This window comes from Trachemys scripta, chromosome 1 (genome assembly GCF_013100865.1).
Source record: "Trachemys scripta elegans isolate TJP31775 chromosome 1, CAS_Tse_1.0, whole genome shotgun sequence".
Taxonomy (NCBI): Eukaryota; Metazoa; Chordata; order Testudines; family Emydidae; genus Trachemys; species Trachemys scripta.
Genome location: NC_048298.1, coordinates 179,749,147 through 179,770,279, shown reverse-complemented (window position 1 = coordinate 179,770,279; position 21,133 = coordinate 179,749,147). Strand labels below are relative to the sequence as shown.

At 43.9% G+C, this 21,133-nt stretch overlaps 1 protein-coding gene and 1 long non-coding RNA gene across 3 annotated transcripts in view; one reads left to right on the top strand and one right to left on the bottom strand.

Moving 5' to 3' along the window:
* Positions 1-2,707: 2,707 nt before the first annotated feature.
* Positions 2,708-21,133, bottom strand: part of LOC117889059 (T-cell surface antigen CD2-like) — a 27,466-nt gene continuing 9,040 nt past the window's right edge. Inside the window, exons 3-5 of one of the 2 annotated variants that reach the window (XM_034792882.1) lie at positions 16,023-16,283; positions 8,202-8,318; positions 2,708-5,902 (exon numbers count right to left, since the gene is read on the bottom strand). In XM_034792882.1, the coding sequence (XP_034648773.1) occupies positions 5,694-5,902; positions 8,202-8,318; positions 16,023-16,283 (587 nt within the window). In that variant the 3' untranslated portion in view covers positions 2,708-5,693. The remainder of the gene's footprint in view (positions 5,903-8,201; positions 8,319-16,022; positions 16,284-21,133) is intronic. The other variant, XM_034792889.1, reaches the window with a different exon arrangement.
* The window catches only part of LOC117889075, a 13,864-nt gene continuing 12,133 nt past the window's right edge, over positions 19,403-21,133 (top strand). The window contains exon 1 of the long non-coding RNA XR_004648404.1: positions 19,403-19,616. This is a non-coding gene — a long non-coding RNA (uncharacterized LOC117889075). The remainder of the gene's footprint in view (positions 19,617-21,133) is intronic.

The window sequence follows — 21,133 nt, the reverse complement described above, 5'->3', positions numbered from 1 at the left end:
TAGTAACACACTGAGACCAACTTAATTTGACATCTGTTTAAGATAATAAAAAGAACAAATTTAGATTTGCAGCACACAGGCTTCTTTGTACAAGGCCCCAAATGGTTGTATTTAGATAAAAGATTATGAATAACAATAGCATATCTATTGCACACCAAACCTTTTCATTTTTTGACACTGAAAAGAAACAATTGAAATTTAAAACATAAAAGATATTTTGCTTATATTGAATATATTACTAATTCTGCATTTTCTGTAAATAAGGTTATACCCAGGATGGTTCTGTTGCGATTAAGTGGAGACAAACTGCTGTCATTGGCTCAAATATGATCTCTGAGGAATGACTGTGTTTTTAGACAAAATAATTGAGTAGATTATCACCCATCCTGACTGAGGCCCCAATCATGCAAGCACATTTATATGTGCATAACTTTACCCTCATAAGTAATGCCTATACAATCAATGGATTAAATCTTGGCCTCCCTGAAGTCAGTGGTAAACTTCCCATTGATTTGAATGGGACTAGGATTTCACCCAATGGGACTATTAACAAGAATGACGGTGTGCACATGCTCGATGAGTTTTCAAGATTGGGGCTTTAGTACAAGGCACAGTGCTTCAGACTGCAAGTAGTCTGTTCATGGTGTTTGAAAGTGGATGTTTATATTCCTTTTCCTTGATCTTCTTTGAAAAATGTACATTATTTATATTCACTGAAATAAAATTGTTCCCAAATGCAAAATCTAAATTAAAAATCAGGGATTTGGAGCAGTCAAATTTTTGAATTGCTCCGCTCCAGCTCCGAGCAAAATCCTACTGCTCTGCACTCCAGCTCCAGGCTCAGCTCCAAAGCCCTGTTAAAAATATCATTGATCTGTCATTAGAGTATGCTACAATAAAAAACACAATACTTTTTTGGTTTCATTTTAGCAAAGAAAGAGTTTTACAATTTGAGCTTTCAAGGGATTGCAATAGCAATATAGCAAACATTTTCTCAAAGGACAAACTCGTTGGAAGAAATGATTGCATAAAACTGCAAGAGTGATAATATACCCAATCTAAAACTGTAAACTTTCTTTTTTGGGAGGGGGAAATAAAAAATCATGTACATGGTTGTATAAAATGTTTTATTCTTGTTGACCAACTGTTTAGATTCCACAAGAACACAGCCATGGGAAAAAGTGAGTAATGCTGACAGCAGATGTTCTTGCTTTTCTTCAGAGTTTCACAACTTATGATTCTAAACAACAAAAGCTATAAAGACTCTTCTTTCTATTTTTATTATCCTAGAGAACCTGTTATCTAGGAGCAATAATGGAAAAGTAGGTGGTTATCTTAGTTTTAGTGACTTCAGAATGCTTTTAGCACTCTAATACATGTCAAACCCCAAATGTCCTACAAACTGAAGCTAATAAGTTATCTTTCCTATAGAAAATTACATTCCATCATCGATAAAGATGAGGTTATGAAGTTCCATACTTATGACTGAAAACTTACTCTTGTTTGTCATCAGATGGATGTAGAATAGCTTTTCTCACACCTAAACAAGAAAATTCTGTAATGCCAGGGATCCCAGTTAATTTAAGATCAAGCATATACATTTAATAAAACTTGAGTATTACTTGCTTTTAGGGTAAAAATTCCTAAATGCCTAAGCTTACACTCCATCTTACTACTTTAAAAAAAGTGGTATGATGTGTACAGAGAGCCTCTAGGCATAGGAAGATGTAGTTCACAGCAATCACTGTCCCAGATATAATACTGATATTAAGAGGTATGCTAATGGGCTTTGGGTAAAATTGATTTTATTTATATTTGGGGGTTTTGTAGTAGCTGTTAAAGGTGGTCTTTTTTTTTTTTTTTTTTAAGCACTTAGCAAACAATAATAGAGATTAGGAACGTAGCAACATAGTGCAACTAAACCCACAAACATAGAAAAGAGAGGTTTATTTTCCAAAAGCTCTATGCCACAGGACCAATCGAGACAGACAGCGGAGTCTGTAAATGTAACGATCCTGTATATACACAGGATATGCATTGTGTAGATGATATCCTCAATATCTTACATTCTTCTTTTCTTCAGAGATCGCATCAAGGTCCATTGAGGCTAGCTCAGTGTTTTGGCTTGTTTGTTTTGCTTTTGTTTTTAAGTGTTCAAGGCTGAAATCCACTTCATAGTCGGGGCAAATTCTGACAAATATACATGCTAGCAATGAAATCATCATTTATTGCAACATGGGGTAAGGAATAGTAGGCTACACTGAGGCTCTGTGGTGGCTCTTTCTGTAGGAGGTTTGGGGTCAGGATTTCTACAAATGGTTGTGGTTAGATAAGTCTGCAAAGAAGGACCCCGATCCTGTGAATGATTAAGCATGTATGTAACTTTGCTCAGGTGAGTAATATTACATATGTGCTTAAGTGTTTGTAGGATTGGAGCTCTATGTGGCTCCCTTGGTCAACTTCTCCTGCCCCTGAGCACACAGTAAATCATAGCTGTGCTATTAGTATGGGGAGGCTGCTGTCACAGCTTCAAAGTGGTTGAGCAACTGCTCCACACTTGCGGATTCACAACGCTGCCGTGGCAGCACTGTGAAGTGCGAGTGTAGTCGCGCCACCAGCGCTGCGAGAGCTCTCTCGCAGCTCTGCAAGTACTTCACCTCTCCGAGGGGAATAGCTTGCAGCACTGCGAGTGAGCGTGCAGTGCTGCAGGCGCTGATTACACTGGCGCTTTTCAGTGCTGCACTCGCTGCGCGCAGGGGGGGTGTTTTTTCACACCCCTGAGTGCAGCAAGTGCAGCGCTGTGAATTGCCAGTGTAGCCAAGGCCTTAATCTAGATTTGAGGTGATTATTATATAACTCCCCCAAAAATCATTTTAAAGAGAACAGTGTAATGAAGAACCTTTCCATTTGAAAGGATATCTAATTAAACCCATAGCCTAAGTATTTCCTTTTTTTAAAAGGTTTAATTTGTTTGTTCAACAACGTTTTGGATTGTCCTGGTTGAGTTGCGATTAAGGCTTTGTCATCAGTTGAAAGAAATATATTCACATTATTCAGCGTAGGGACTTAAAATTGAGGCTACAGGACATGGATTTTGCGTACCTGGCATGCATCAATTTTTATCCTTCCAGCTCTTCATTTGCAGTAATTACATTGTTAAAAGATACAGAATAAGGAACATTATAGTTTAACTAGTGTGTAAATTGCAGCTCTACCCTGGCCAACTCCTGCAAGTCCTCTTTCAGTTCTTCTTGTGCAAAACTTGCACCGTCTTCAAAGAGAGCGAATACCCCAGATAAAGGACTGCAGGATTTGGTGAAATTAGCAAAACCATGGTATAGTGGTAAAATACAGGCAAAATCCAAACCCAATTTTGTATAATGTTTGTCCAAAGTCTGCTTTTTTTCCTCTTTGCTACCGTACTGCCTTTAGTTTTCACACTTTCCTATAGGCTATTGAGTATAGTGAAAAGTGCGTTTTTGAGAATTTTCATGTTTTTTGCTTAAGTCATGTCTAAGCTGAAGGGACTTCTTTGCAATCTTTTGCATTCAACCTACACTACATAAATTCTACATACTAATTTTAAACTGTGGACATGTGAGAAGTGACTTGGTTGTACATAAAATTGCCCCCCCCCCCCCCAATATCAAGGTATTTCCTAATTGTGGGTCATCAGCTTTCCTTGGATAACCTTGTAAATTTAAGAATGTGTGCAAGCCGGGGAATAATTTGACCCTCTATGACATGTCAGCTTTCTGTACAATTTTTACTACTGTGAGCAATGCAGAGTCAATATAACTACAGTAGTGATCACTGATTTCCCGTCTGACTCATGTATAATCAACACATTCGAAGTGCAGTCACTATTTGTGGTGATGATGCATGAACCAAAAAGATTCTAAGTTGATTTTCAGGCATTGAGTTGATTTTTTGCAGGGCTACTGATTAGAATTTAAAAAAAATCTTTTGATGTATTAACTAAGCAAATCTAATGAGGCTTGTGGGATAGGAGAATTATGGAATTCGGTAAAGTTGTTTTTGACAACAGTACTTTAGCCGTTAGTAGATACTGTATGTAAGTTAGTGAGTTACACTGGAGAATGGAGCTAGCTTAGTCTTTTGGATGGTTTACACTACACTTAGCCTTACAACTGAAGCCAAATGATCCTTTGGGAAATATTCTTCCCTTAGTTACCTCTGTGTTTCCCCATTGACTTTGTTGGGTTGCATAGGTTTATGAGGGGTTGTTTTTCTTTTTCTAAATGCTTAGACATAGCACCTAGAGGTCCCATAATGGTGGGCACTGAACAAACACTTAACAAGAGACCACAAACATTTACACTCTAAACAGAGAATAGGAGAGAAAACTGCAGGACAGTGGCTGAGCCAGAAATAGAAACTTAGGTCTTCTGCATCCCAGTACAATGGTCCACACTACCTCTGAGGTGTAACTAAGGCATTAACTGGGCCCTAAGCATACAAGTTCAACTAAAGTCTTGATGTGACAGCCTCAGGTGAAGTTAGATAGGAATAAAGACACCCCATATAGTGATTGTGGAGCATACCAAAGCCATGGATCTAAAGTAATCCTCATGAAATGCTCATGGGAGAAGGGCAGGGGTGAAAGTAAGATGAAAGACTTACTGGTACAGAGACCTGACTCTGGGCCCCCGGAAGGGGCAGGGCCTCGGGGGTCAGCCTCCCCCAGCCAGCCCTTCCGAGCCGCCTAATGCTCCAGCGGCGACTTAAAGGGCCCGGGTCTCTGGCCACTGCCGCAGTAGCGGAGGCTGGGAGCCCCGGGCCCTTTTAAACCGCCAGGCCCCGGGACAGCTGCCCCTTCCTCCCTCTCTCCTACCCATCCCATCTGCAGCCTTGGGGGGAGGGGTGCAAAAGGGGCAGCGACGATAACGTCATGTGTGTACGGGCCGGTGCCAACGGCCATTTCTTACCAGTATGCCATACCAGCATGTATCAGCCCACTTTCACCTCTGGATGAGAGAACCAACAAGGTTCAGAGAAAGTAGTTATTAATTAGACTGCTTGGTATTGGTTGGTAGTATGTATTACTGTTACAGGAATCTCTCACATGAATGGATAATGGCTCCTGCCATGTGACAAGCATATCTGCCTTGGGAGCCCTGAACCAGGTCATGTCACTAGCCAAGAAATAAAGTTGCAGTTTCTTGCCAGCACTCCAATATGTCAGACCTTCATACAATTAACACAACTATTTCCCTCTCAATAAGATCAAAAGACTGCTGCAACAAGTAGAGGCATGTTTGGGTGGGAGTGCAGGTATAGGGAGAAAGAAATAGATGTGATGAAAGTCATCTAAATAGAGTCTTAGGGCCTTTCCCAACACAAGGCCGCCCCCCCCCCCAAAACACAAACAAAAACACCCAGAAGATGGCAAGGAGAGGTACAACCAAATGAAGCAAAAAAAGAAGCAGATTTCAGGACTAAATGCCCCACATTAGCATGGAGTCACTTGGAGAAAAGGGCCAAAGTAATGACCTTTGATCACCTCGAGTCTCCGTCGATGAGCCTTTTTATCACCCATTCAGTATAGATGGTGATCTTCTACAACAAAAGCAGCCAGTCTGGGGAACTGATGGCTATTTGCAAGGTTATTTTTGTGGTGGGTCCCACCAGAGCAGGTAATGGGACAGGTTCTGTTCCTCCAGGAGAAATGCTTAGGGTCGCTTTTTCATGTGGCGTGGAGACTTCAGCTGAGTGCGTGGCCTGGGCTGGGGGGGCACTACCTGGTACTGAGTTTGAGACTGTGGAGGGGGTCTCTGCTGCTGACATGGCTGCTTCTGGGGAGCGTGAACTAGAGATTGAGAAAGCTCCCGATATTTCAATTCATCATCCACTTGTTGAATTTGCATCGGTGTCTCGTCATCTGCAATTACAAATCCGCCAAGTAATTAGTTTATGACTCAGCATGAGTCATGTCACCAGTATAAACAAACAGAAGATAATCCAGGCTGGTTACAGAAGGAGTCTGCAGGGCAGCCTGTGCCTGTCTTAGTTAAAGAAGCTGCTGAGATCTTTCCTAGGCCCTGTTCCTCTAATGGGGTCCAAGGTTTTCAATGCGCTGGGGGTCAGTGTTAGCAGAGGTATCACGCAGAAGCTAGTGCCTTTTAGTTATCTGGATATTTTGGAAATATAAACAGAATGGCAATAAGAAAAAAAATTAGTCAAAAAGGAATGTGGCATTATGGTGAATAGCTACTATCTAGGGAAGGAGGCTTGGACACTGGCAAGCAGTCAAATGCTTGCATAGTTTAAGTGGTATGGTGTGGGGCACCCTGTTTATTTCAATGAAATAATAAAACCTGAATTTGCCCTCTACTCCCAGATTACCCCTATGGCCCAGCTGTTGGCTGGTAGGGGTCATGGTGCTCATAGAGTATTTCTGTCAGTTCCATCCCCTCCTATCTCAGTGTGCCTGCTCTGCTGGATAGCTACAACAGCTTACAAGCAAGCAGGAAATATGCCAAGGAGACTGAACTCCTCTCATCTTTGGAGGTGATTCCTTGAAGACAGGGTTGAGACACATCAGCAGGGGGCAGCATAAAAAGAAGTTTGCCCTGCTGCTGTCCGTGCTGTAATTGTTCTGTAGGTAAATAGAGGAGTCCGTTCACAAGGGCAATCAATCTTGTACTTTTTACCCATACTAAATGTACTTCACATAGATGAAGTAGACTAATGGTCTTTGGCCACTTTATTACCATTTCTGAAAGGCCAGTGACCATGTATGATTTGATTTAGGGAGTGAGTGACCCACTGGCTCAGATACTGAACTGATCCTAAACTCCTATTGAACCATTCCAAAGGACTAGTTATCTTGATGGTAACTAACACAGAGTTAAATGCACCTTAACACTCAGTGAGGACAGAGACAAGTCAGTTTTAAAATTATGTCATGGATCATGGGTAAATCTTTGGTTCCAGTAAGGTTACCCATGATCACTGGTAAGACGTTAAACACAACAGTCCCTGTCTACACTAACTGCCAGGGCACAAAGTTAATGAAACATGGTAACTAAAACAAATTGTTTGCCAAAAGCTGGTAGTGGGTGACAGGGGATGAATCACTTGATGATTGCCTATTCTGTTAGTTTCCCATCAAGCACCTGGCATTGACCACTGTTGGAAGACAGGATACTGGGCTAGATGGACCATTGGTCTGACCCAGTATGGCCGTTCTTATGTTCATGACTCCTCAAGATCATGTTCTAACATGTCTTAGTTTTCTAGTGAAGACAGACCTAACAGGTCTGGAGTTTGGGTTTGGTTCAGATGAGCAACCAAAAGTTCAGTTGCTGAACTGTCCAAACCTCTGAGGTCTGCAGGGTCAGACTGGATATATTCCAAGGAAAGGCTATTGGGAGATTTATGGTTCTCCCTATTGCTGGTTAAGCCAGTCACACCATGAAAACATCTCATGAGCATGTAGGACTTAGTTAAACCCCGTTCACCCTAATCATATGATTTACCTGTAATGATGATTTCATTGTTAATTATTTATAGCTAATACCTCTGTATTCTTGAATTTGATTTCTCTCATTATATACCTTTTCTTCTTTTTCTGTGACCAACAAAACTAAAACTCAATCTAAATTTTCAAAAATTACTAGTGATTTTTGCATACCTCTATGTCCAGGTGCCCAAGTTGAGACACGTTAATGGGGCCTGATTCTTAAAGGATGAATAAATAATAACAAAACTTCTCTTATGCTCTGTACTTTCTGAAAATCTGGTCTCTCTGAAGTCTCAGGCTGCATATCCAAAAAAAATGAAGGCACCCCAAATCACTCTCTAGGCATGCCTACATTTCAAATGCAATTAGTGATGTTGGTTGTCTTTACATATATATAAGTTAATGAGAAAGTGTGTTGGTGAGATTCTCAAGCTTACATGTAGATCAAGGATGTTCAAATAATCATGGATGCTTCTCTGAGACAAGCTTTTGGACGGTCTGTTCTCCCCTCACTGGTAAATAATAGTTCTTGAAAATAGCACTGTCTTGTTAAAAACAACCATCAGTAACCAAAATTAAAACTGGCAATTTAAGTGTAGAATTGCAGTGTGACAAAACTCAGTTCTTTTCTCTCTCACTATTTCTGAGCAGTTTGTGGAAAGAACTAGGAGATTTTAAGTGGTCAGACAGCAACATGAAAATTTCAAGGGCTTACCCTGTGCATATCTTTCTGCTCTCTTCTTCCTGATACAGTAAATCAGCAGAGCCAAAAAGATGATAAAGACAATTGAACCTCCTGCAATGCTCCCGATGAGAACAATGTCCTGTGGCCCTAGCTCGGAAAGAAGAAGGAGATGTCACAGGGAGAGAAGAAAACTCCAATGCAAAGTCTGGAATTTGGTCCCAGTGATCTGGAGGATGTACACATGTGAAGCCTTTCACATGGATAATGATGATAATATGAAAACCTTGTAGTTATATAGCATTTTTTTGTCCCAGCATCTCAAAGCATTTTCACAAACAAATTAAGACTCATAACACCCCTCTGAGATAATGTTAAGTATTGTTATCCCCATTTTATAGAGGGATAATTGAGGCACAACAAGGTTAAACCACTAGCTTATGATCACAGAAAGAATTCTGCATCCTGCCAAGTTTTCATGGAACACAGAGTTCTGAAATGTGTGTGGGATGTGCTTTGTTTGATGAGAGTTCTAGGGAAAGTTTGAGGCAGAATTCACAGGAGTACCAAGGAGTTTTACTTAAGCAACAGTAGGTGTCATCTTGCTGCTAGTGATGGTCAAACCTCAAATGTCTTGTTCTAGATTGGCACACAAAGATCTGAATGGCCTTCTGGCCCTTTTAGGGACTTTCAAAATGCTTTGAATGGGCAAAAGTAGGGCTCAGAGTCTGACAAAAAACAGACTTTTTCAGGAGTGCTTCCTACTGGGCCAGAAATACTGTGAGAACAGCTGGTCTCATGGTATTTCAGAGCTTGCTCTTCTAGCCTTGGTTGGAACTCAAAACAAGAGCTACACAATAATTAACAATAGTGAAGAAACGGAAAAACTATCCAGACTTTATGTAACCTGAAAACAAATGTTTGGTTTGATCTGAGGGTGAAGGTTGATTGGGTTGTTCCTTATTTTATCCAAATAGGCTTGCTTATATCTCTACTTCTCCCATCCAGCACCACACCTCTTTGGGAGTGCACCTGTGCTTCAGGAATGTCTGTCTATTTGATTGCATACATTCAAGAGCAGGCCCTTTCAGAAGGGATGCTGAGGGGGGCTAAATTCAACACAAGTGTAAAGTTGCTCATTGGGGGTAAGTTGGTCAAAAAGTACAGTAATGTGCACTGGGTGTGCAAATGAATGCAATTTACATACTGAGGATCAAAACCTGACTCAGTCCTTCCTTGGGCAGAACTCCCATTGAAGTCGATTACAGTTGTATCTACATAAGGACTTCAGAACTTGTGCCCAGTGGACAAAAGAAAAGTGGGTATCAGGAAAGGCAACCAAAAGGAGTGTGTAAGACACAGTCCTCTTCTACCCCTTCAATATGTCACTTAGACTTGCTTTGCACACTCACTGAATACGAAACTAGTGCACATTACAAACCTTTATACCTTAAAGCTTGTGTGGGTTTGAGATTTTTGCACCTATACTGATGCACAAATCCCTAATGTAGAGTAGATCCTTGTCATAACTATAAAGGGAAGGGTAACAGCCCTCTTGTGTACAGTACTATAAAATCCCTCCTGGCCAGAGACTCCAAAATCCTTTTACCTGTAAAGGGTTAAGGAGCTCAGGTAACCTGGCTGACACCTGACCCAAGGGACCAATAAGGGGACAAGATACTTTCAAATCTTGGTGGAGGAAGGCTTTTGTTTGTGCTCTTTGTTTTGAGGGTTGTTCGCTCTTGGGACTGAGAGGGACCAGACATCAATCCAGGTTCTCCAAATCTTTCTGAACAAGTCTCTCATATTTCCAACTTGTAAGTAAACAACCAGGCAAGGCGTGTTAGTTTTTATCTTTGTTTTCTCAACTTGTAAATGTACCTTTTTGCTAGAGTGTTTATCTCTGTTTGCTGTAACTTTGAACCTAAGGCTAGAGGGGATTCCTCTGGACTCTTTAAGTTTGATTACCCTGTAAAGTTAGTTTCCATCTTGATTTTACAGAGATGATTTTTACCTTTTTCTTTAATTAAAAGCCTTCTTTTTAAGAACCTGATTGATTTTTCCTTGTTTTTAGATCCAAGGGGGTTGGATCTTGATCCACCAGGAGTTGGTGGAAGAAAGGAGGGGGATGGTTAATTTCTCCTTGTTTTAAGATCCAAGGGGTTTGGATCTGTATTCACCAGGGAATTGGTGAAGTCTCTCTCTCAGCTACCCAGGGAAGGGAATTAGCACTTTGGGAGTGGTGGCAGAGGACCAGATCTAAGCTGGTAGTTACGCTTAGAAGTTTTCATGCAGGCCCCCACATTTGTACCCTAAAGTTCAGAGTGGGGAAGCAGCCTTGACACTCCTACATAGAGCTGGTCTGATTTTTTTACTCCTCACTGAAAATTATGACTTTTCAAAAAATCATAAATGGAAATATTTTGGCTGACAACTGAAATAGTTGAGTTCAGAAATGGCACCTTGGAGCCCTATGGGCATGGTAGATCAAGTGCTTTATGCTTCAATTCTCTTTTGTAGGCTGGGCTCCCAGGTTAAAGTATATCCTCAGAGATGCACCACAGTCTCCCTCCACCCCCAGGTTAGGGAAGGGGATCAGGCTGGAGAAGTCCCCGTTGAACAGCTCTACAGTTGGTCTATTGCTTGGGAAGAGGATTCCTCCTTACTGGTCCTCGCCTCTTTGCCCATATATTCAAGACAGATCCTTGGCACAGAATTTGCAGAAATGGAGGTTCAAGGTCTGCACACATTTTTACATGGTTACACACATTTATGTTTGCATACAATTCTCCCAAATGTGTGTGCATATGGGGCACTGGATCATATAACAAATGGATATTGGAAAGCCCCATTTAAACTTGCAAATTCAAAGTTTTGCTCACAAAATGGGGGTGATTGGGTATGCAAATGTGTGCACATGTGCGTGCAAAAAGGTATACATACTTTGAGTTTTGTGTCTTGAAATCTGACTTTAATTATCACAGGGCTTCTCCTTCCCCTCTAGTAAAAGAGGTGGCATGCTGCACGGCTTAATTTCTTAGTGTCTGTGAAGTGCTTTATGATATTCCAAAAAAAAATACCCTATGTCATCATCATTAATATTATTTGCGTTGCAAAATGGCCCCTGTAAGTAGCCCAATTAAAACAAGAGATTCAAGTAATAATAATACTGAGCTCTTACATGTTACTTTTCGTCCATAGATCTCAGTAGATCAGTATCATCCCCATTTTACTACAGGGGAAAACTGAGTCACGGGACAGTGAAGTGACTTGCCCAAGGTCCCCTAGCAGGCCAGTGGCAGAGCACCGAATAGATCACAAGTCTACAGAGTCTTAGGCCAGTGCTCTGTCAACTAGGCCAGTGGTTTCTAAACTATTTTTCTGGTAACCCAGTTGAAGAAAAATTTTGATGTCCGTAACCCAATGGAGCTGGGGATGAGGGGTTTGGGGTGTAGGAGGGGCTCAGGGCGGTAGTGTGGCAGTGAGGGCTGCAGGGTGGGGCCAGGAATGAGGGGTTCAGGGTGTGGGAGGGGGCTCTGGGCAGGGGGTTGGGGTGCAGGAGCAGGTCAAGACTCTGGGATGGGGCCAGTGATGAAGGATTTGGGGTGCAGGAAGGGGCTCCTGGTTTGGGAGGGCTCAGGGCTGGGGATTGGGGTGCAGAAGCAGGTCAGGACTCTGGCCTGGCAGTGCAGGCTCTGGAGTGGGACTGGGAATGAGAGGTTTGGGGTGCACAAAGAGAGTGCTGATTTGGGGGAGGGGGGTTCACGGCTGGGGATTGGGTTTACCTTGGGCGGCTCCCGGTCAGCAGCACAGCGGGGGTGTTAAGGCAGGCCTCCTGCCTGTCCTAACACCACGCTGTGCCCCGGAAGTGGCCAGCATCATGTCCAGCTCCTAGGTGGAGCATGCAGGTGGCTCTGCATGGCTCTGACCCGCAGGCACTGCCCCCCCAACTCCCACTGGCTGGGAATCCATCAATGGAAGTGCAGAGCCAGTGCTCGGGGTATCAATTTACACCCACTGAGGATTGGCCCTGAATGACGAAAGAATGAATTATTCATGCAATAAGCTCCAACTATTTAATATTCATTTGTGTATGTGACAGTAAAACAGCAACTTTACACTGCCTTATGGTGACTCCATCTTTGGACCACCCATCCCATGCTTGTGCATCAATTTAACAGGATTATTCCTGGCTACCTTTGAGAACTGTTCCTTGAGTCTTATATCTGTACTTACACTCCTCTCGTGTTTCAGGATGCCACCACACTGTCTGACGTGGTGGTACAGCTAGGAGTAAAAAATTGGATTTGCCCCAACTCATGGTGGATGGGCAATGACCTGTCCCTGGGGAAAGTCTGGAGGGTTGGAGACAGAACTTCCCTACTCCTGCATAAGGGGGTGGGGCAGGTCTTTGTGTATGTCACTGGAGGATGGGGCTGAGGCAGTGCCCCCACCTTCAGATGCCTCCACCTCCAAATCACTGAGCAGAGGCAGGGGCTGGTCAGTGCAGAGGGATCCACTGCAGTGCAGGTGCATCTCCTGCCAGTTGGCCCTGGCTCTGTGCCAAAGGGCATGCCATCTTGGGCAGCTGGAAGTACGTGGCCTCCCTCTGCAGGTGGCTGCACTCAGGAAAGTGCTGAGGCAGTATCAGCAGCAGGTCCTGCATATAGTCCAGGATGTAGCAGAAGAGGAAACCAGTGCAGTTGTGGAAGAAGTAGCCTTGGCTATCCTGGGAGAACATGCACCACAGCAGTGTCTTCCACCGACACCACAATTCTATGCCACGTCTCTCACATGCCTCCCCACTTTCAGCCCCTCCTCCCCAGGAAGGTGGATGAGCCTAGACCTGCTGTGTTAGCAACACTCTACCCCGGTTCAGTAACTGCCCACCACTGTGCGCTGGGGCCATCCTAGAGTGAGCCCACTTTGACCAGGGAGAAGCCATTTCCTGCCCTTTTTCCCATAAGTGCCTGGGAGCAGCATCCTCTTTGCCTGCAGGTGGTGGGATGAGCCACTTCTTTCCCACTTTCGCTAGCCTCTACTCCGCCCTGGCAGAGCCTTTCACTTCTTCTGTCACTCCACATGCTGGTTAAGCTGCCACCTCTCAGGCTAGGTCTATGCTACCCACCTGAATCGGCGGGTAGAAATCGACCTCTCGGGGATCGATTTATCGCGTCCCGTTGGGACGCGACAATCGATCCCCGAATCGGCGCTCTTACTCCACCAGCGGAGGTGGTAGTAAGCGCCGCCGACAGAAAGCCGCAGAAGTCGATTTTGCCGCCATCCTCACAACGGGGTAAGTCGGCTGCGATACGTCAAATTCAGCTACGCTATTCACGTAGCTGAATTTGCGTATCTTAAATCGACTCCCCCCTGTAGTGTAGATGTACCCTCAGGCTCAGCTCGGGCTGGGCCTGGTGCTAATGGGTGGACCATAGCCCTGTCACTGGTCTGAAGGGAGCAGACAATCACCCTTTCACTGCAATGAGCTCCACCTTCTAGGAACCTTTCCTCACCCCCTTTGAAAGCTGACTGGTTTTATTTATTTGCAGGCTTTCAGTGGCACTTCATTCTGCAGCATCTGGCGTAAAGGGGGGCATGACCCTGACAAGTTTTGTGACCGGTGATCTAGATCAGTGCTTCTCAAAGTCAGGCTGCCGCTTGCGCGGGGAAAGCCCCTGGCCTGTTTGTTTACCGGCCACGTCCGCAGGTTCGGCCAATCGCAGTTCCCACTGGCTGCGGTTTACCGCTCCAGGCCAATGGGGGCTGCGGGAAGCAGCGTGGGTACTGGCCGCTCTTCCCTGACAAGTGGCGGACCAGCTTGGAGAAGCACTAATCTAGATTATAAACTAATTAGGGTATGGGCAATAGGCCAAACTCTCTACGTGGATAACTTCACTGAAGCCCAAGGAATTAAATTCCTTAGAGAAGTTGACTCCATATCTTCACCTGTATACCATAGAGCATGTAGTGCAGAGTCACTGATTAACACATTTTAAACAGTGATGATTTAACCCTTGGAATCCCTAATTTAGAATAGATGATTCTTTTGTAATAGCTGTAAATGCCCAGTTCTGCAGCTATGACTCTGGCAAAACTACAGGGGTAAAGCTTGTAGCGCTGTTCCCATTGTAATAAGTATGTAGGTTTCTATCACCTGATTAATAGTAATATAAGTAAAATTAACAAACTGCTTGGTGTCTGAAGCTGCCAGATGCCCAGATTAACACGTCAAAGGGAACACGTTAATTGCATAGATGGAGATTCCTAGACTATAAAGCCAGCAGGGACCATTGTGATCATCTAGTCTGACTTCCTGAATTACACAGGCCACAGGACTTTACCACAGGTGGGAAGCTATCAAAGCTGTTTAAATACTGTTAAAAACTAAATTTCATTACTTATTTTTCTATTGCCACTTTAGCTTATTTAATGTGAAAGGATTTTGGAGACCTGATTAATTTTTAATTTGTTGACTTCTTGCATTTTACCCAAGTTGGACAATTAAAGAAAAAAGACTGGTCAGTTTCAGGTGTTTCACCGATTGCACACTAGCCTAATGCTGCTGGACTTGCCTCTCCAAAACTACAGGACACAGTTTCAGTTCAAACAAAAACAAAATTTCCACTGACTTTTTCCCCTTAAAGTTTCATGAAAACATTTTTATGAAGAGCAAATTTTGTAAAACTTCTCCTTTAAGAAAATCTACATCCAAGGCCCAACCTACTTGATTGCTCATTTAAGCCAATTAACTCCTAAAACACAGCTAATTTCCCAAAAGCTCACTGCAAAGGAAGCCTATACTTTATATGCACATGTTAAATAACAATCAGGATATCCATTTTTGTTTTCTATCAAAAGAATCCATCTGCCAATATGGCACCACTGACTGTGTAGATACAAGGGTGGAAAAGTTGAAGACTTCCTTGCTTCTAATTCTCCTGGCACTTGGGGCTTGTCTACACTTTGAAACACTACAGCGGCACAGCTGCAGCACTGTGGGCACTACCTATACTGACAGGAAGGTAGCTTGGCATGGTAGCTAAGTCAACAGAAGGATTCTTCCGTCAACCTAGTGCTGTCTACAGTGGGGGTTAAAACCTCTGAGCGATGTAACTGGGGCAACCTAACTTTTAAAAAATGAGATTGACCTAAATATGTTGCTCGGGCCCATACAAAATTTTGTGCCTTGAGCACCGTAGTTAAGTCGACGTAACCTCCAGTGTAGACGCATCTAGGTTGATGGAAGAATTCTTTTGTCAACCTCGCTACGGCCTCTCAGAGAGGTGGATTAAGTCTAGTGATGGAAAAAAACCTTCTGTCACTGTAGGAAACATCTACACCATTGCACTACAGTGGCACAGCTGCAGCGCTATAGCTATGCCACTGTAGCACCTGTAGTGTAGACACAGCCTTACACTGGTGTAAATCAAGAGAAATTCCATTGAAGTCAACGAAGTCACGTAGGTGTACAGTGTAAATCTGGATTAAGAGAGAGGAGAATGAGGCCCATTCTTGGGAAATGTAGGGTGTTAACCGACATCCTGACCAATTTTCAACTTGGGTAATTTTATTCTATCCAACTAAAATGAACCCTGAAGTTGTAATGGTCTGTGTAGTGCAATGGATACTGTTGGTGCTGTAGAAATAATAAAAGAACAACAGCTGAAAAAAAGGGTTTTGTTTTTTGCTTCCTGCTGTGTAACACTGCATAAAACCTACTACATGTCAATTCCCTCGGTTATTTTATTGGGCTGACACTGGTTTTAGAATCAGCACCCAGGAGACAGCTGTACGTTTGTAAGTCTTTGTGGGCTGTGATTAGGAGACCTTGTCACAATATAGACTTTGTACCTGAACATTTGATTTCCTGATCATCAGTTCTCTTGCTAACGTCATTTTTAACTTCACATTGGAACTTTGCAGTAAGGATTCTGGCCTTGGGTGGATATTCAATCTTCCATGTGCCATTTGTATATATTGGCCCATTTACAGAAAGCGTTCTGTTATTTTGAAGCAAATACAAAGCAGGTTTGTTCTTCTGTTTCACCTCACATATCACCTTTATTAATTTTTGTGAACATATCCATTTGATTTCTGGTTTAGAGACAATTTCTGAAAGGGAACAGAAAAGGCAGTCAGTGAAGATTTCTAATTTTTAAAAGTTAATTATTAGAACTGGCAAGATCCACAGAATGATACAAAGGAACCTGGCGGGATTTTAGAGGCATGGACAGAACATAACAAAATGTGAAAGGCTCTAGGGCAAATTAGTCTGGAACACAGATATTCAGAGAGAGAGAGAGAGAGAGAGAGAGAGAAGCAATGCCTGAAAAAATAAAGGGGAGAGCGAACAGCAAATTAGACCCGAGGTGGGGATGTGATGTGGCAACAACAAAGAAAAGGCCAGCACAACACTGGCCTGCATGCTTTTTTTTGTTTGTTTGTTAAAACTTGTTTATTTAAAACCTTTATGACTCATTATCACTTTCCTCTCTGTTCCCTCCCTTCAGACCTGTAGAGTGTTCCTTCTTGAGATAACATTTAATTGTTTATTTACAGAGACAGAATTCCTGTCCAGGACCGGCTCTAGGCACCAGCAAACCAAACACGTGCTTGGGATGGCACATTTTCAGGGGTGGCATTCCAGCCACCTTTTTTTTTTTTTTTGCGCGCTTTGGGCAGCAAAAGCTTAGAGCCAGCCCTGGCAGCAGCAGCGCCTCGTGTGCGGGGGGTGCCCTGGGGTCACTGCGGTTCACACCGTGGGGGTTCAGCGCCCGCACCTTGTGGCTGGGCTGGGCAGGCTCCAAGCAGGGGACACTCAGGCTGGGGGCTGCCCCGCGGGGCACTCGGAGCCGCCTGCAGGTGCTGCAGGGCAGCCCCAGCGCCACAGCTGGGGCTGGGCAAAGCAGCTTAAGCCGCCCAGGGACTGCGGCAGGGTGGCCAGAAGCAGCAGCAGGGCCATAGAGGGCAGGGCACTGCCGTGCGGGGCCTGTGTCCTGCTCTCCGGGGCTGCCCTACCCTGGCTCTTCAGCCCTCTGCCGTGCAGTCCCCCAGCTTGGCCCTGCCAGGTCCCAGCCGGTCCTGGAGGCGGGAGCCCCAGCTGGAGGGACCATGGGCGGAGGCATGGCCCGGGAGCCCCGCTGCTTACCCCAACCCTGCCAGCACTGGACCAGCTGGAGGTGAGGGGGGAGCGGGTAGAGTCAGTACTGGTGGGGGGGAGCGAAGAGAAGAGAGCCCAGGGCTGAGGTGGCAGGGCACAGGGGTGGGGGAGGGGAGCAAACATTTTTTTGCTTGGGGCAGCAAAAAGCCTAGAGCCGGCCCTGGCCCAGTCCCTTTGTCCTATTCAGTTTTGAAACACAAGGGGCCAGATCACTCTAGCTCAGGCTATGTCCACACTGTGCACCTTACAACGGCGTGGCTGTGCTGCTGCAGTCATGCTGTTGTAAGGAGAGCTGTGTAGCTGCTCTTTAGCACCGGGAGAGACAGCTCTCTTGGCAACAAAATAAAACCACCCCCAATTGCCGGGAGAGCAGCTGATGTGGCGCTGTCTACACTGGCACTTTTTGTTGTTAAAATGTTTGCCATTTGGGGGCTGGGGATGTCAGACCCCTGAGCCACAAAAGTTTTAGTGCCAGCAAAAGTGCCAGTGTAGACATAGCCTCAGTAGACTGCGTCTCAGGATGTCTCCTGGGGCTCTCTGTAGCCCGTGATATTACAACACTGAGTGGTTTAATTATTAACCAATCAAGATGTTTTTACTGTGTTATTAACCAATTAAGTTACCAACTTGCACTACCTTATTTGCTGTGAGAATAATAGATAGATATACATACACACATAATATTTCCTATCTATCATACTGTTTGGATGTTTCATTTACTATAGTAATATTCATAATGAATTCACACTACTGTGGCTCTTTTGGGTAATGTTTATCATTAATTTGGCTCCTGAACCACTGAGGTCTGAATATCACTGTTCTAGTTCGTGGAGAACCCACACAGGCATAGCTGAAGGGAGGAGCAAACTACCAGCTTCCACCTGCAAAATTTTTGCTGCATCATCCCATCTGGTAGACAAGTTACAGGATCCTGCAGACCTGGTAGACTGCAAACACTCCCAACAACTCTGCTCTCAGGGGTCCATGGATACAGGAACGCTATTCCATCCATACAGAGCCTGGAGTCAACTTGCAGGCTCCACTGACCACCTCCCTCTTTGTTTCAGGAGTAGAGTTGGCACTAGCTGGGGTGGCTGCTCATTAGGCATCAGGGAGAGGACCCAGATCTGTATCTCTACTACCTTGCTCAAAGATTTAACAGCTTCCACCTCGATCTGTGTGCGGAAAACTGAGCTCAAAGCAGGGAGAAGAGCCAAGGAGAGCAAAACATCAACTGCTGCTCTATCTCCACCCACAAATACCACACAGGCTCTCAGACACTAAGGTGGTTGCTTGGGACATAGGGAGACCGCACTATTTCCTCTCTTCCATACAGGAGGCCATCAGTCCAATTAAGCAAACACACATTGCAGTTACTATGGGAGAGAAGCTATGCTATGCAGGGAGGAGTTGACATAGAAGGCATGGGGAGGGGAGAATTACATGAAGGCTTTACATCAGAGCAGAGACAATAGTCTCCTTCTATGCATGACTGCATCTGCAACCCTGCATTCAGTTTTGGGCACTAGAAAGACTGGAAAAGCTATGGCAGTTTTAAAAAAAAAAAAAAATTACATCCCTGCCTGCCATAGCTATGATGGTATAAGTGTATAGCCCAGGTCTTAGTCACGTTGCTTAATGCACAGCTGGAACGTGTTCAGATATGACAGTGATGACGGTGTTGGGATCCACTAGGCATAGCTACCAGGTAACTCGGGAGAGTGGAAAGCCAAAGTGTCGATGAAACTCTTTTGCTCTGGGCCTATCTGAAACCCCCAGACTCCATCTTGTGAACTTTCATCTACTTCTGTGCTAACTGCTTACATGTTAAAGCAGAAATGTACTGGTCAGCGTTTCTGGTAGATGGCTGCAGTTTCACTCACACTAGCAGAAATAATAGAGATAAGGAGGAGGGAACAGAGAGAGAGAGAGAGTTAGTTTGCAGCTGCTTTCCCATATATCCCCAAGGTATTTAGTGCAAAGGGTCAAGGGATGTACCTTCTTCTCCCTTCAAAATGACAAATGTATCCGCAACAGATGTCTCTTGTATCCCCCCCCCCCCAAAATAATATATGTATCCTGTGTAATCTATTATCTATCGGTCAGCATAATGACGCAAAAGAATGAATGCTAAGTTGTTTGTCTCTCTGTATAAAAGAAGCTCAGTTGTGCTTGTAAGGTGTGTCTCTTCTGGCATAAGTCGAGGAGCACCCTCTCAGCTGACTGACAAATAAAGGACCTGGTACCCATCTTCTTGTCTCTCCGTGCCTCCTTGGTGTAATTAGGTAAGCTCCGGGGGGAAATGGGCCCTATTTGGCTAACAACGGCAGTATAAAAACAGATTAGACTAGAAATCATTTTAGCACTACAGAGGCAATGAAGCTATGAATAAGCTGGTTTCTGTTTCCTATGATGCACAGTGAATTGCTAATGGAGCTCCCTTTGTGGAATCTTTATTCCTGGCAATGGTACATGAGCCACAACTAGCCCACTGTGTCTCTGAGTCCAGGTTGAAGTTGCAGGCACATCAGTTGGAGAGCAAGAAGCAGCAACTTTTTACTTTTACACTGAGCAAATTCAGTCATTGCAAAAAGCCTGGAAGCCCTCAATGCTAGTTTACAGTCAGTCATTTTTCAGAGTACTGCACTTCAACTAGAACACTAACTACCGAGCAAACACTGCAATCCATCTAGTGAATACAGATTATGTATATGTGCAAAGTATGGTCCTGGTCCTGCTAACACTTAAGCAATTGTTGTGGGCTGGAAACACTATTCATAGATTTTAGGGCCAGAAGGGACCACAGTGATCATCTAGTCTGACCTCCTGTAGAACACAGGACACAGAATTTCATCGAGTAATTTCTGCATCAAACCCATAAGTTCTGTTTGAGCGAGCATGAATTTCAGAAAGATATCCTGTCTCGAAGCATTCTAGACACTATGGACAGATGGCTAGGGTCAGATTCCTAGATTCACACAATGATGCCAGAAGCTCAGCTTTAACTTTTAAAAATATTAACCTTAATATTTAAAATCAAATTTACATAAGTTTAAGAAAGAAGGTACTGTACATTTGGGGTCAGGCTTGGGTTATGGGGGATTGTAAGTATTGGTTACAAGGTTCATGAGGTACATAGATATCACATACCCAGCATAGACCCAGATTGGGGTGTGGGAGTTGTTAAGGCATCAGTGGATAAGTGGACTCGGGTAGGCCACCCATGGAATGTATTAAGAGTCCAAGTCAGTATCGGTCTAGAGAATAAATACATGGGTTCATCAGGGAAGGAAGTGGTCGGCGGTCTCGGTTACTCAACCTGGTACTGGCGGTGTCCTGTGATCTGTTATGTGTAGATGTCTCTGGAGCACCTGATTGTGTCAGACATTGTGAGCTGTCTCACGAGCCGGGCGTAGCATCAACCGACTCCACACGCTCTCAGTCCCAGCTCGTCTATCTGATCCTAATGGCCATCATAGCATCTCACATCACTAAGCAGGGTAGATAAAAATCAATGATTTAAAAAAAATCAAGTTTAAAAAAATCCATTTTTTTAATTTAAATTAGATTTTTTTTTTCTTCACAAAGCATTTTATCAAAAAAATCCATCTAGAGATTGTTTTAATTAAGGTATCTTTGGGCTATAATGCATCTCATCATGGAATAGGGATTATAAATTCTATAGTATGAGACAATATATTCATGTAATGTTTAAGAAGAGGTCTGTAAAGGAGTTCCAATTGTTTGTGGATTAGGGACCCAATCTTATGGGGTTCCAGGGGCTTCTGTATATATTATTTAG